Source organism: Cenococcum geophilum (assembly GCF_001692895.1).
Source record: "Cenococcum geophilum 1.58 unplaced genomic scaffold K441scaffold_22, whole genome shotgun sequence".
NCBI classification, from domain to species: Eukaryota; Fungi; Ascomycota; class Dothideomycetes; order Gloniales; family Gloniaceae; genus Cenococcum; species Cenococcum geophilum.
This window is the reverse complement of record NW_027137580.1, coordinates 159,890-177,554: the sequence shown is the minus strand read 5'-3', so window position 1 is coordinate 177,554 and position 17,665 is coordinate 159,890. Positions and strand designations below refer to the sequence as shown.

Below are 17,665 nucleotides of genomic sequence, written 5' to 3'. Positions count from 1 at the left end.
TTATACTCTTTACTAAAAAGGCAATAGGAGGGCTTTATTAAATTAATAATGCTCTATAAGTTAGCTATTTTCTTAGCTAGCTCATCTAGCTCCTTTATATTAGCGGGATTAGGTAGGACGCTAGTAACCTTACTAAGCTTCTATTAAGCCTAGGTATATAAGTTAAACTAGTCTCTAGCGTTTATAGATATTTAATCATTTTAAGATTTAGAAAATAGCTTAGATGCTGCTAGTATAATTCTAGCGGTTTTGTCTGTACTAGATCCTAAGGCGTTCTGCGGTTATATTGCTAGCGTATTACCGTTAGGTATAGGCGTTAGTTTTCTTTTTAGAGGCATTATAGAAAAATTAAACCGGCTATCCTTCTAAGGGGATTGGTAAGGATTTAAATATAAGGTAAGAATATAGATAGGGAGTCTAATAATAGAATAATAGGGTATATTGTATACAGAGACAAATCCTTAAGGGAAAAGGAGGAGTCTATATGCGAGGTAGGAAGGGTTTTCCCTAAGTATATATAGAGCACGTACCCCACGGGCAAGTCACCCCTAGGTTGCCCTAGGGTCGCCCGTACCTTGCGGCTATATAACTATCTACTTAGGTTTTACCTAATAACTAAGGCAAATAAAAGTATAGTAGGATGGTTAAACGGCCTACTAGTTAGTATGTATAACTATATGCTACGCATATGCTAAGTATACGTAGATATTTTAGAGCGTACCTAACATTAAATATAAAGGCGATGGTTCTTAAGATAATATAATTCGTAGGGAGAGTATTAAAGATAAGGAGGATAAGGAGGAAAAAAAGGAGGAGGATAAGGATAAGGAGGGCGAGGGCTAAGATAGTATATAACAGCGGCTTCTATTTTATATAAGTCTCTCTAAAATAAAACTATATACGACTTTATGCATATACTATATATATACTTAAAATAGCTAGGGCATACTCTAAGACTATAGAGCACTTATTAGCTCTAACGGTAAGCATTAAGTTATTATTTAAGAGGTAATAGACTATATTATAATGCCAAAATATTCAGTAACTAGAAAAGAAGGAATTGCATACTTTATCTATAAAGCAATACCTCTACTGTCTATAAATGCGGATAAAAAAAATAGTATATAAGGTTATTAATTAGTATATATTAAAGGTAAGTAATATATATGCAAAGTATATACTATACTTATACATCTAGTAGATTTAATTCTTATTCTATTAAACTAATAACCCTAAAATTATATAACTATAACTTCTTAGGGAAAACAATAATTGGGAGAGTAGAAAAGTATTTTATTAAGCGTTTAAATATAGCGGCATTAGATACTGCGAGTATACCTATAAGGATATGCTCTGTATATACTCCGCATATAATAGGGTTAAGCTTAAATTAATTAACAACCTCTAAAAGCGTAGTAGTCGTCTATACTAAGTAGTAGAGATTAATAAAAAGCTTAAGTAAAGTACGGAGAAGTAAGCATTATCTATATATGTTAGGTATGTGCTTATAATATATAGCTACTATTATAGTATTCTATAATTATAGCGGTAGTATATCTACCCTAGTACACAAGAACGTATATATAGTAAAAGTAGACTTGTCGGGAATGAGGCAAGCGGTCGTCACGTGTCGCCGCGGCACTAGCGTGGCGAGGAGCCTTAAGCTCCTCGCCCTTCCTCATTCCAATCAAAAAGCTTTATTAACCAATATCACTGTAACCTACTCGAGTAGTCGTTATTGGTGAGTTACCCTATGTAACTAACACTGATTAGTGGTTGAATATACAGTTAACCACAGAGCAGCTAGGTTTTCGAATAGAAGAGACAGTCTCGTATAGGGGTGCTATATGCGCTTATATGGAATGGATCCCGGCGATACCGTACTACCTTAAACTTGCGGAAAACTAGTAATAGAAGTGTTACTAAGTACTAGAAGATACTAAGTTGCATCTATTACGCAGAACAACCGCGTTTACGAAGATTTGGTTAAGTACTTTAGGTTAAAAGTGTTACTAAATATAAGGTCCTAAGTTAACGTCTAAAACGTATTAAACAATATCTTAAATTGCCTACCTCTTAACAGCAAACCTATAAGATCCTATAAAACCGAAAATCCTACCTACCTTTAACGTACGACACCCCGTTAATTCTATACCTACTATAGCGTTAACCTACCTAAAGAAGTATAAGGAAGATATTAACCCAAAGACATAAAATAAAGCTATAATTAATCTTGCAAACGCTAATAAACAAGACTTAAATGGATTTTTATTACACCGTATAGTATATTATAAGGACAGTAAATATAATAATACTGCGCTATAGGAATGTATAAAGGAGGACTTTATTAAATGGATAAAGGAAACATAGGCCCCCGTAAATAAGGATATTATATAAAACTTTCGTAACTTCCTTTAGGAGAATAGAGTATTTGTCCCTAAGGACGGGGGTACTATTAAAGATAATATTCAGAAGTAGGTTCTTAACGTAAAAGAAAAGCATAAATGGACTACATAAGAGATTAAGCACCAACTACGCACTATAAGGAAGCTTAACTTATAATAGAATCTAAGTAATATACTATAAGAGACGCGTTCTAATTCCATTACTCTAGGCACGAGTTCTTCCGTTCTGTATCCATCGCCTCTACCTCTATCTTTAGTTCCCTAAAATCCACTAATTTAACCCGCAACTTTAACTACTACCTCTTAACACGAGTAAGTATAAAATCCCCTTGCTTTATAATCTACTAACCTTTAAACTCCACCAACTAGACCTACGTCCCTACTGCAGCCTATAATATAACTCCTACCTCCTCCATCTTAATCTTAAATTAGAGGCAGTTTAAAATTGCTTATAGAGCTTACGAAGCTCTATTCGGATTAGGAGAAGAAGTTTAGCAGGGAATTATATAATATTCTTAATTTAAAACTACGTATCTTCTATAACTATTGCTAAAAGGTAGGAATAGAGTCTAATTAATACCACAACGCCTATTCCGTTATACTTAAGGGCCGAGCTAGTACCTTCTATTATAATCATTTAGTAGGAAAAGGATATGATTTTAACCGCATAATATATAAGTTAAGATGCCACTTTAAAACAGAAGAGAATAAGCAGCAATATATATATTAGAATAGAGAGAGACTACCTTCCTAAGGATCATTACTATAAACCCAGGTGTCCCTCAGCTTAATTATCTTTAAAAGCTCTTTAATTAACTTTAGATAATTTAGTATGGTTTATCCGAATTATATTAAGAGGACTTTAGCCTATATAATTAAGTTATTAGCGTATATTAAGGTGTTAAAGAATATAACCTTACTCTCTTTAATCCTATAAATACTTATAAAGGAGTATATGCTTAATTAAGATCTTCTATTAGCACCACTCTACGCTCTTAAGAAGTACAGTAATTTAACACCCAACTCTAACCTACTTTAATTAACCCGCCTAACCAATACAATTATAACTGGACTAATCGAATATATAGTGGCCGGGGTAAGCAATATGGTAGAGGGTATAATTAACGACTATAAGGCAAAGGTGGAGGTCCTTATAGAGGTTTATTTTAAAGTAATTACCAGAAGAAGTACTACGTTTATAAGAAACCAAATTGCTAGTTAACTAGGCATTCTCTTAATAAACGAAAGGAGGTATATAATAAGTTCCGCTAAAGTGTAAGAAACGTTAGAAATTATAAGGTTACTATAGCCTACTTTTAAAGCTTCCTAGTTTAATATAAAGGCGTAGAAGATCTTAAGGGTAAGGTTAATAAGGCCGAATAGCTCCTTATAGATATAGAAATTAAGGAGTACTTACCTAACCAATACTTTACTAAGTATGGTAAGGTAGATAGTATATAAACCGTTACTATTCTTAATAACCAATCTACGCTCTATTTTACTATAAAGTTAGATATCTTTAATAAGCCAAGAAAGAGTTTTACGTTCTCCTTTAATAACAAATACTCGGCGAACGTCTTCTATAGTATTATGCCAGATACTAGAGCCGCAGGAGTATCTATAGTAGGAAAACCTTAAGTTCGAGCCCTTTAGCAGCTTAATAGCTCTGTTTAGATTAACTATTTAACGGCAGGCTAATACACGATTTATTTTAGTAAGGGTACTACGATCTTTATTAGCACAATTAGGGTCCAAACCCCCTTAGGGTATATTACCTTTTACGTCGTTCCTACGAACACCCTATTTCTATTTTATATTAGAGATATAGATAAATTAGGCGTTAAGCTTAATAACCTTAAGAATGTACTTATTTAGGGAGATAATTAGGTGCCCGTTATACGCAAGTAGGGTTACCCCTAGTTACTCCTTTATTAACTAGAAAAGAGTATTACTTAGAGCTATTTAACTAAGTTAGAGTTATATCAACTATACCGTCGTTTTAGCCACCTATCCGTTTACTAATTACTTAGGGTTCTTTAGCAGGCAGGCCATAAAGTTAAGGTTAAGGTAATTAAGCATCTTATAAAGTACTACTATTAATACCAAATAAACCAGAAGTCCCCTAGCCGATTTAAGTTTACCCTTAAAGATAACTACAACTTTAACTTCTATATTATCGTTAACGTTATATATCTTAGCGGCAAGCTAGTACTCTAAGTTATTAACTTCTTAACCTCCTTCTAAGCCGCACGATTCTTAAAGGATATATCAGCTAGGAACGTATAGGATACCCTTTAATTATACTAAATCGATATCTACCTAGGACCCCCTAATTAAATCGTCCATAACGTAAGAAAGAACTTCTTATCTATAGAGTTTTAATAACAGATAAAGGCAATAGCAATTAAGGTTAAGGAAGTCCCTATTAAGGCACATAATAGTATTAGAAAAGTAAAATAATATTACGCGCCATTACGCCGCGTATATAAGATTATCTCTTTAGAACTAGAGGACGCTAGCGAAGAACTTACCTTGCAAATAGCTATTAAAGCTATTAATAATTCCGCTAGCCCAGATGGACTCGTACCTATATTACTAGTCTTTAGCGCCTACCCTTAAATAACTAATAATTCTCTACTATTTTCCTCCGTTATATAATAAGCTAAGGCTATTTATAAGGCAATAAAAGAGGTATAACGTCTTTACGCCATATATTAGGTTAATAATGTACTAGGAATAAGAAATGGCCCAAATACCTTAACTACGCTTAATCTGCCACTTTAGTTTGAGGTACGCGTATAGCGTAAAAAGGGAGGATGGTTAGGCCTATATTAACTTATTATAATTAATAGTTAAACTTATACTATTTAAATGCCTTACAGACCCACTTAATTCTATTTAACTGTTATTAAGCCTTACTATAAAGATAACAGTTCTGAGCCTTTATAGGATACTATAAAAGATACCCTAAAGAAGAGCCACGATTAACGTGCTCTAAAAGGCGACTATAATCCTAATATAATTATAGTAGATACGCCACAACTATAACGCGGTAGAGGTCGCCTAAAGGGATTATAAAATTACTAACATCTTATTAATTTTAAAGAGCAATTTGTTACCGCCATTAAGAATAGAGTTAAGCTATTAATAGCCTTTATAACAGCTAAGGAGAAGGCTAACTTTAAACTTATAAAACAGCTTTAAAAGGAAGGTCGCATTATAACTCTAGGAGCTCCTTTCTAAGCATCCGATAAGTAGGAGATCGATAGTCTTATTATAAGAAAGGTCTTTAAATTTAAGAAGTATAACCCTACTAAGTTTAATAAAGTTCGTATCTTTAAGTTAAGAATAGTTAACGAGATTAAAGGCAAAGCTACTAACGCCCCATTTAAGAAATTAAGGCTTATTATCTAAGGCTACAACAATAATAGTAAGGAGGTAATTCTTATACAATCTTTTATAATTCAACGAGCCAGTCAGCAAGTTATTATTATACTAGCTCCCTTCCTAATAAAGAATAGAATAGCAGTCTATCTATAAGATATTACTTAGGCCTATACCTAATCAGAGACGCACCTTTAGCGCTTAATATTAGCATACCTTCTAGAGTAAATTCGCTACTAATACTCCGAAGATACGATTATAGTTATACTTAAGCCATTATATAAAATCGCAGAGGTAGGAACTTACTAATAGGCTACCTACAGCAAGCACCATAAAGAGAAGCTTTTAATAACTACTTCTATATTTAATCTATGCTTCCTTATTATAACTACAAAAACTCTATTCGGAATCGTTGGCATATAAACCAACAATATAATTATCTTAGGAGATAACCAATTCTTAGCTTTTAAAGAAGACGAGCTAGTAAAGGCAAATCTTATAGCAAAGCTAAAGGAAAAGCTTAATTTAATAACACTATTACTCTTTAATAGATGTGTCCTCTCCCTAAACAAGGATTCCATTGCTTTGTGCCAGAAGGGTTAAGGCAAGAAGATTAACGTTATTAACGTTAATTCTCTAAAATAAGGATACGTAGAGCAACGCGCTCGTAGAGCTTATATCGCTTCTATCTGTTAACCTAAGGCTTTATTTAATCTCTCTGTTACCGCTTAATACTAGGAACTAACTAAGGATAACGTCCTTGCCCTAAATAAGCGTCTCTTTTAGTAAATAAACCATCTTAACCAGGGACTACTCTATATACCTATTAATCTTCCTACCGCTAAGCTCTTTATATTTATTAATAGATCGTTTATAAACAATAAAGATTTTAGCTCCTAGCTAGAATATAAGATTATTATCGCAAACAAATCTACCGGAGAGAATAACTTTATAATCTACGGCAATCTTATTTATTAGAGCTTAACTAAGAGTAAGCGCGTTACTTAAAGCATTCTAGCGTTAGAGATATATGGAATAGTTAGCGGAATTAATATGGCAATTATAATTGGAACTACCCTAAAGATAATTATAGATCGACTTAAACTTCCCATTATCCCTATAATCGTATATACCGACTTATACTCCCTCTATAAGTACTTAGTTAAGCTTAGTACTATAAAGGAGAAGCGCCTTATAATTAATATTATGGCACTTTATTAATCCTATAAACGGCGAGAACTCTTTAAAATTTAATAGATTAACGGTTAAAATAACCTAGTAGATGTAATAATAAAGGCAAACCCAAATAAGGCTCTAGAAACGTTTATTAATATAAATACTTTACGCGTATAAGTTAAAGGTTAGGTTAAAAGGGAGTAAGAGCATAACGCTCTACAGACCCTAATTTTAACTAGCCAATTAGGATTTTCTATACCCGGCATAGAAAATCGCTATTAGCTCGCTTATAGCTAGCGCCTTAGCGGCCCTAACGACCCTAACACGATATCTACTAACGACTCCTTAGCAAGAAAGCACCACGTGCTAAGAGGCAAATTTTAGGATAGCGAGACTTATATTACAATGGCAATAGTAAGTAAGGAGGATCGATATTTATTACGCTAGTCAAGCAGTAGTTATATATAGATGGCAACCATAAAAGAAGAGTTGCTAGTGTCGGGAATGAGGCAAGCGGTCGTCACGTGTCGCCGCGGCACTAGCGTGGCGAGGAGCCTTAAGCTCCTCGCCCTTCCTTATTCTAATCAAAAAGCTTTATTAACCAACATCACTGTAACCTACTCGAGTAGTCGTTATTGGTGAGTCACCCTATGTGACCAACAAGACTAATAATGTTTTTTTTGGTATAGAGTACGTATATATCCGGCGTATACGTAATATATACTTATTATATATAGGTAGAGTTTATTAGTTATTCTAGTAGCAGTAATGCTAAACTATAGCATACTGCCTGGCCTTTATTATTAACAACTACCTAGGTAGATATTTAATACCTTTATTTACTTATTAAATATAGAGTTTAGGAAGTTAAATAAGAATGTACCTATATTAGACATACAATGTTAAAGCAAAAATATTGTAGTATGTGATGTATATATCGTGCATGCGCTATATATATGCTAAGCCTCTATAGCATTTAACCACCCGTAAGGCTAAGGTAGGGTAGTAAGCCAAATATACGGTGCATAGTTAAACTACTATATTCCTATTAATATAGCACAATATCCTTATATTTGCCTTATTACACGGAATTCTTATATATATTATCCACTATATCTAATAAAGCTACTAATTAACCTTGCTAATAATATAGTTAAAGCAATAAAGCAGGTAGATGTCCTAAGCCTTACTATATATATGCCCCGTATATATATAGTATATATAAATAAAACTACTTACCATTATATAGGTCGATTTATCCTATTACCGTAGTACTATATTTTATATAGGAAGTATAAAACGCAGATACTACGTATAGTATATAATAGTCTTAATATTAAGGATCGAATTACTGCTCTAATTCAAAAGGAAAGGATGCTATAATTTCTAGAGGGGACGGCATATATAGGTAAGTATAGGTTAAATACACGCTAAGTATATGTAGAGGCTAAGCGTAGTAGGTATACTACGCGAGTTCTTTATTAATTAATATAAAGAGAATACCGAGCAATAGATTCGGGCAATTTATAACTTTAACAACGAGCATTTCCTTATTATATACTATATGTATACGCAAGCTAAGGCATTTTAACGCGTAATATATATCGAAATGGACCTATTATTTAAGATAGTTTAAGGCAAAACAAACCTATTCTTAATTATAGGATAAGATAAGAATTCTAAATATATGCATACCCTATACCATATATATGCTATATATAAACTAAACACTTATAATAGGAATTAAGGTATAGGTATACGCCTTTCTTAACCTAGAAACACGTATTGCGTACGTAAAGATATTTTAGCTAGTATTTAAGGTTTTAGGTAATACTGCTCAATTATTTATATAATTTACATATATTCACGGAACTAGACTTTACACTACTATAGTTAATATATATAAGAAATAAGCTGGTGGTAAGTATACGCTTTATATATGCTTAGTATATACCTAGTATATACTCACAATATAGGCTTTAGAGATTACCTATATATAATTAACCTATCCCGTAAATGGGATAAACACCTTTAGTATATGCTTATATTCTGCCTAGTATACGTTAAACAAAACTTTATAAAGCACTTTTAAACTTATAAAGCAAGATATATTATAAAGCAGATATAGGAAGCGGAGATAGAGTAGAAACTAATAGTGCGTATATAAAGTATATGCATACTATATCTAGAGCTTACGTCTTAGATAAATAATAAGAAGAAACTATAGATACTAGCCAGGCTTATAAATGAAAAGTTAAAAATCCCTTATAAGTGGTGGGTATATATATATAAGCATACTAGAATTAATAAAAGTAGTTACTTTTAAGATAATAACTTTACTGGTCAAAATTATGCATACTTGCCGCAGTACTATAGTAACGGTATATGCTCCGTATATACACTGCATATTTTAATATTTTAGTATAGGCTTAAACTTCGTATATAGGAAATATTTAATCTATAAGAGCTATATAAAGAGACGGGAATAGATAATATATAGAAAAATTAGAGTAACTTAAAGCGGATAGTTATACAGCTATAGAAATAATGTATGCATATATACCGCATATATGCCGCATATACTAAGCTTAAGTAGCGCAAAAATAGCGGAAATTAGCTAAGCGGCAAGCTAGAAATCCTAGCCTAAATCTTCCTTAGAATCCTTAGAATCTATTTAATACCCCTAAGCCTACTATATCTAGTAGCCAGATTATCTCGCAGATAAGTACAGTAAATAATAATATTATATTAGTATCGGATATATTATGCGTATCTACCGCATATACAGCGGAGATGCTACTACTATTATCGCGAAGTTAAATACCCCGGACTATAGGTAAGAGGTATAGGTCTTACCTATCTACGGAGGAGCTAGAAAAGGAGGTATATATACTACGTATAGAAAATATAAAGCAACGAATTAATAAATTAAAATAAGTTAAAGACGTATATAATAAAGCAAAAGAACTAGTAGAGCTTAAGAAGTGGGTATAGGAGTATAATGTTAGTATATAGGGCGCATATGCACAGTATATATATAGAAAGTATTATATAGGGTTCCATAATAAATAAAGAATTAATTAATATAGGCCTATCGCCCCGTGCTTTATATTAGGCATATACCTAGCTTACTTACCAAATAAACCCTAATAAAACTCTAACTGTATATAATCTATACTATATACTATATACGCAGCGTATAGGTCTAGTATATACCGGGACTTATAGCTTAGGACTTACGCGGTAAAGGTAAGTTAAGTAGTAGGTTTTACCTATAGCTTATATAGAGTATAAGTATAATATATATAACGGAAGGAACTAAACTTACTAAAGCTCTTACCTCTACTATAACAGCTCATTAGCTTTTTACTCGCTAGTGCTAAATATTAGCTATATATATATAGGGTATATATAAGATAAGCTTACCCTTTTAGCAGCAGGTGGATAGTAAGGGGAACTTCTTACGGTCGCTTAGTGGGGTCGGGCCGCGCTATATATATAGTTAGCGTATACTAAATATATATAGGTAAAATACTAACCCTATGTTTTAAGCCGGTAGAGGGAGTAGACGGGCTAACGCGCTATTTCTCTCTTATTAGTATACGCCTAGTATAAGCATACGTTAATCTATAGTTAGTAGAAGATAATAGGGGTTTATATATACGAAGTATATACGCGTATAAGCTAGTAATATAACTAAGTAGTGGTTTTAGTAATATATATATAGGGCCTATATAAAGTTGGACTTTACCAGTCTCCTAAATATAAAGATAAGCATTTATTTCCAAATCGGGCAGTAGTCCTAGTAGTAGCCATACTTATTCCTCCTATATACTACCCTTAGGCCTATAAGTACCCTTAGGTCTAAAATTAAACTTAGGGAGAATAAGTATATAGATAGATAGATAGATAGATATATTAGGGTATAGCGCGTATATATAAAAGCGAAACTAGTGCTCTTACCTTGCGATAAAATTGCCTGCTAAATTAGGTAGTAAATCTCTAGTCCTGGGTACTATATCTAGTTAGCTTAGGCTAGATATATACTAGGTATAGAGTAAGTATACGTAATTAAAGTATAGGCGTTTATATACTCCAAAATTCTTAACCCTAAAGGGCCACGGCTATATATAGTACTAGTACTATATATATATATTGTATATATATAATCTACTTAGGCTTATATAGGTATCTAGTATCCAGCTAGCCACTAAAAAGAATAAAACGCTTTAGAGCGCTACGTTATATTAGCTTTATATATATATATAGTATATACTAGGCATATACTTCTCCCTTATAATTAACTCTATAGCTAATATATTAATAATAGGGGGGTTGGTTACTGTATATAGTAAGTATATACCTTTAGTAAACTGCACAGTAATATATACGGGCACTGCTATGCTCGTTACAGATATAGTGGCGGTACTATAACTATATTAGTAGAAAATAAAGATGCTGTGCATATGCGGAATATACGCTTAGCTAAGCCGTAAAAACCTAGCCGTATATCTATATACTATTTACCGCAATATTATAGCTATGTTTATTATTAGTATATGCTATATATAAGGTATAGATATATAACCTATACTATAGAGTTAACGGCGGATAATACGGAGGCGGGGTTAGGTGGGTCTAGTTTACGCTTAGTATATACACACTCTTTATATAAAGCCTCTCTAGTACCTACTTATATTGCCTTAAACCGTCACAGCTAGGGCTATATAAGGTTAGTATATACTATATCCTACCCTACCTTTCCTAGGAGAAGGAGGCTCTAAGCTTCTAAAAGAAGAAATTGAGACCTTTAATCCTATAAGGATACAAGAACTACCTAGATAGATCTTATCTAGTGTAAAAAGACACGATCCACAGACCAGATTTGGCTCTATAGTTTTTACTATAGAGAACGAAGAAAAAAGACAAGAAATCCTTAAGCAAAAAGAGATATCAATTGTAGGTACAGCTACTAAGGTAGTAAAATACCTCGAAGTCTCTCCTACTACGCAGTGTACGAGCTGCCAAAAATTTGGCCATATAGGAGATAGGTGCTCTACTAGGGCCTGCAGATACTGTGCGGCTGTACATTTATCTAAAGACCATTCCTGTTCTACCTGTATAATAACAGGCAGGCCTTGCCAGCATACCACCCCTCTTTGCATTAATTGTAAAGAAAAACACTTTGCTAATAGTAAAGACTGCGAGACTCTTAAAGCTGCTAAACTAGTACGCGAAGAAGATTCTATGGAAGAATAAAACAGATAGGATTCTAGAAGGGGGTAACTCCTACTAGGCTCTTAAAACGATATTAGAGAGCAAAAGGATAGAAATAAATTGCAAAAGGACAGGGATAGGGGTTAGGATTTCTTATAGTTTTTCTTACCATTTTCTCATTCCCTAGTAGTTGTAGTATCTTAGTATTTTACTAGGAAACTATAAACTCCTAATTTAGGGGTTTATAAACTACTAGGACATAGCTACTAGTATATATTAAGCTGCCTAGAAAGGATTTATGTATATAGAACTATAGCGCCATAGCCTAAGGCTGCATGCGCAGTATTGTACGTAGTATAATACAATCGGATAAAAAAAAAGTATATACTATAGCTATATGGCTCTAAATTTACATACGCCTTTTACCTATTACTACTACTACGGCGCGTGCTTTGTCTACTATAAGTATATACTTTATATACGCGTTCTTTATAACTAACCTAGTATTACCTAATTAGGGTTAGGGTTAGGGATTAGGCCTATACTTCTATTAGTATATACTTCTTCTAGGCATATATAAAGTATATACTTACTATAGTAGTACCCAAAGGCACTAGGGTTGGTAGCACTGGCTACTTATAGATTATTAAAGTCTATAATTATAAGGCTTATAGTAAGCGTAGGCAGAGCGTATATAAAAGCAAAGTTAAGATATTAATATTGCCCTAGCCAGATATTAGCATATATAGCGCTTATACATAGGCTATATAGTATATACTTATAGCATATACTATGGTATTATAGAGAAGTTTTAGTGCGACCGCTGTTATTATAAATATATAACGCGTATATACGGGCCATGTTTTAATAACTTAGCTCGCCTACTTTATATACTACCCTTTGCGAAAGTATTGCGAAAATCAAAATTAAGCGAGCCTCCCCCCGCAGACGTTCGTTTTACAATAATACCTTTACAACAACCAAAAATAAGTCTTATTTTATAAAATTAGTAAATAAAACTGTAAAATAGATACTGCCCCATAACCCTAAACATATAGCAGCTTAGCAAATAGTGTAGTTGTGGAAATTTAGGTGGTAGAGAGTCGGGCTAAGTATACCCTCTCTATTAAAACAATATACCCCCTATAGCCCCACTAATATAGCTTTATATTTTATAAATAAAGTTATATTTTATAGCCCTATGTTAGGGCTATAAAATAAGCCCTTATTTGTATNATTTAGGGCTGTTTTAGTAGAGTTATAGGGGGTGCTTATTTTTAGGGTAGATGGGTCAGGTTAGTCAGCGCAGAGCCTCATTTTAAGTTTTGCGGCCATTCTAAAATACCCCANATAGTTCCACTAATATTAGTCCAATTTATATAAATAAGGGCTTATTTTATAGCCNTAATATAGGGCTATAAAATATAGCTTTATTTAGAAAATATAAAGCCATATTAGTAGGGCTATAGGGGGTATATTGTTTTGATAGAGAGGGTATACTTAGCCCGACTCTTTACCACCTAAATTTCCACAACCACACTATTTACTAAGCTGCTATATATTTCAAATTACAAATTAGTATCTATTTTATGGTTCTATTTACTAATTTTATAAAATAAGACTTATTTTTGGTGGTTGTATAAGCATTATTATAAAACGAACGTCTGCGGGAGGGAGGCTCGCTTAATTTTGATTTTCGCAATACTTTCGCAAAGGGTAGTAGTAGCTAGCGGAATATATATACCCCGTATATACATTCCTTACGTTATATAATATTTACGATTTATTAAATAGTTAATATAAATTTTAATTTTATAAATTTTTTTTTTTATATATACGCTGCATATATAGAAGCTTAGCGGGGTTAGAAGCTAAGTAAGGTCAGAATAGTTATAACCCCGTTAAACTTTGTAACCCTACCGAGTTTTTCCATAACCCCCCAAGCTGTTAGCCCGGCTAGTGGTTCGACTAGTTTACAATTATCCGCCCCACAGACTATTCGCTTACGCTTATAGTCCTATATAGCTTAACGGAACACCAAGCTCAACGGAACACGAGCCCTACCACATGATTTTAAAGCTATAGATTTCTACGTAGGCTACATATATACAGAAATCCTTAGTGGAGCACCTTAAGCAATAGCCTAGCTACAATCCTGCCAAATATTACAAGTCTAAGGCCCCTGCACGTTGTGTAGCGTCCTCCTTTACCTACTTCTTCACCGTACGTACAGCCGCCCTACCTGCCTTCTCTGCTTCCTTTTAAACTCGTTATAATACTTTAAGCCGTCCATCTACTGCAGATATTAAGCCTCCCTTTTAAACAACCCGTTGGTTGGTTCTTTAACGCTTTACATAGGCGCGTACTACTACCTATATTAAATGAAGGTCCTCCTCTACTAATAAGCAAAGTACGGCATTCTTCCTAGCGCTCTAACACCAACGCGAAATTACGATTTATCTTACTGGCTAAGTGCATTCTTTTAGTGTCTGATATACGCGTAACTATCTACTAGCTGCCACTAATTTTAATATAAAATCCAGACTTGTTAAAGTTATATTTATTATATAGTAGAATACCCTATTGCTTCTTTATATTCCTATATCGCGGCAGGATTATTTATAGTAGCTTAATTAATCTCTATAGGCTTCTGTTTAACCTTATATACTATTAGGTTTTATTTAAGAAATCTCTTAGTCCAGTCGCGTTTAAGAGTGCCGTTAAGCGCATAAAGCTTAAGGATACGCTGCGCGCAATTATAGACTTGGTGAAATAGCGCGCCGACTTTAAGGCGGTCTATTTAATTAATATAGGATAGGAGCATGGCCTTTTTAGTGTTAATTAAGTATCTTATTACTACCAGGCCTCTGCATCTTACTCTTAATGCCGTTAACGCGGTTATAGATATGTTTAAACGGCGCGTTATATAGGCGGGCTGCTAATTAAATATTAGGTGTTTTTATATATAATAACTTACGAAGTGTATCTTATACGCGTATCTTAATAATTTCGGATTCTATAGGCATGGTTATCGTGATTTAATTATATAAGGAAATAGGTGAGGCTTGATCTTAGGTACACGTTCCGTTAAACCCGGTGTTCCGTTAAGCTGCGTAGGACTATAAGCGTAAGCGAATAGTCCGTGGGGCGGATAGGCAGGTTTATACCGTCGGAGTTTAAAGAGGATATTCAGTACTATAATGTCCGGCGAAAGTATTGTACATTGTCGGTACGTTGCAGGGGGGTTGGGTGGCTTGCGGCTTATCTTTAATTCATTTTTCCAGCAGATGAAAAAGGAGGACAATTAAGAAGGTTCATGTTTTCTATATAAACCGGCTTTCTTATTGGTGTAAAATGCTCTGCAAGGAACCCCTGCAACGTACCAATAGTGTATAATCTTTCGCCGGATACCATAGTAAGTTTAAAAACACCCCTTTTGGATTAGCCAGAGCACTAAGGGTCAGTAGTCTCAACAATAACGTTATTATCGATTTAGGTTGGATTTAGCCTATTACCCTATCCTTGTCCCTATTCCGGTTATACTACTACCCCCTATTCCTATTACGTACCCCCCCCCTTATTTCCCCTTAATTTCCGATACTTTCCTCATATATATATAACGTAGTTGACTAGGAAGCGAGCTACCCCACATAGCGAGCCACACCAGAATATTCCTACTATTTTTAATTTTATAGCAAATTACACTAAAATTAAAAAGCCTTAGCATATTACAAGATGCTAAATTAATCTTTACCCTCTTATAAAGCCGAGATTACTATACAAAATATTATACAAGATCTTTCTTCTAGTACTAAGCCGTTAATTCGTAAGGCCTCTAGCGCCCACAGACCCAGATCTACCGTTAGATATTATCTTATTAGCTGTCTCTTATAACATAAAGCTTACCTAGGTTTATTATATCCTTTATAAAAACAGTAAATTATTAAATAGATCTATAAATATTAATCGTAAGGCCTTTTATTAAAGGTTAATATACTCTTAAAAATAGCTTATTCCCTTTTAGGAAAAGGCTAAATTATAGATAAACACTAGGGGCAAAGATTCGTTTAATACCACGGTCTCAGTACTATATTAAGTCGTTAGCTTAACTGCTAGAGAGCTTAAAATAATAATCTAGTAGTTATATATAATTGGTTTACTTTCTTCTATACCATTTATAAGTAATATTAAGTTAAGCATTTAAAATTTATTAGCAACTTTAATAAGAAGGGGGTAATGCTAGGCCTTATAGCGGTAGCCTAGGTAATTATACTAGGTAAGATATATAGGGAGAGGTTAAAAAATTTAATAGTTATATAGCTAGGCTCTCGTAAGTCGGTATATATTATTAAGACGATTTATACTAACAGCTCTTTACTACCTATATTCTTAATTTAGAAGGCGTAAACCTATCTAGAAGAATAGTATTAAATTAGTAAGCAAAATAAGGGCCTTTATAGATATATATACGCTACCTCCTCTAGTAGGTAAATAGAGAACTCTTTAGGCCTATATTATATTAAACATTATAATAAGTATATAAGACACTCTATAGAAGATTCCAACGGTAGAATATAGTAATATCGCCTATTTTTAATGGATAACTATTTAAGCCACTTTATCTAGCAATTTATTTAGTATATACTTGTATATAAAACCGTTCTAGTAGCCCTACTACCTTATTTAACTTATAGGCTTTAACCACTAGATATAGGTTATTTTGGGCCACTCTCTTACTACTATAGGAAGTAAGTAGATGACTTATATTAATATAGCCACTTAGGCGTTAATAAGGAATATTTTTTAAAGCTCTACCCAAAGGCGTATATAGGCATTTACCCCTAATATAATTTGCAGCGCCTAAAAAGCTATAGGCCTTCTACTCTATAATCCTACTACTATTTTAAAAACTCTTATATAAGAGAGGTAAGCCTAATTCTAATTATACTCACTAGGGCTTAGAACGGCTCTACTTAATATAGCAATATTAAGCTCTAGTAAAGTCGTTAGTATCTTTAGAGTGCGTAAACCAGTAGGTATATTTAATTCTCTATATCCTAGCTTATAGAAGGCTCTATATAGGTATTTGGGTCTAATTTATAGCCTATAAATAAGTAGATTAACAGGTCGTTAATCTAAAAAGGGACGTTATAGGAATATAGTAGTCGCTCATATAATTGGTCGGCGCGTGAGTTTATATTACTACCATAACGTAGTTAAATTAATTTAAGTAATATTATAGTCCAAATAGTAATATAAAAGCTTTAATTTGGCCTATTTAAAATATATATAAGCTCGTTATTAATTTTATTATAAATTGATCAAATATTACCTGTATGTGGCTGGCTACGTAGGGTGGCTCGCTTCCCGGTCAGCTACGTTAGCTTCCTTTTCTTTATAGTTTGAATAGATAGAGAGTCCTTATTTATTTCTTATAATTAGTGCACGGACTACTAATTAACAGTTATAGCCTAGGTGACTTA

General features: G+C 33.3%; 1 protein-coding gene across 1 annotated transcript; it reads left to right on the top strand.

The window, feature by feature from the left end:
- Positions 1 to 11,843: 11,843 nt before the first annotated feature.
- Positions 11,844 to 12,318, top strand: K441DRAFT_720651 (uncharacterized protein; the record flags this gene model as incomplete). The annotated part of the gene is made up of 1 exon (XM_067654048.1): positions 11,844 to 12,318. A coding segment is annotated over one exon (381 nt), but the record flags the coding sequence as incomplete, so codon positions are not given.
- Positions 12,319 to 17,665: the final 5,347 nt, after the last annotated feature.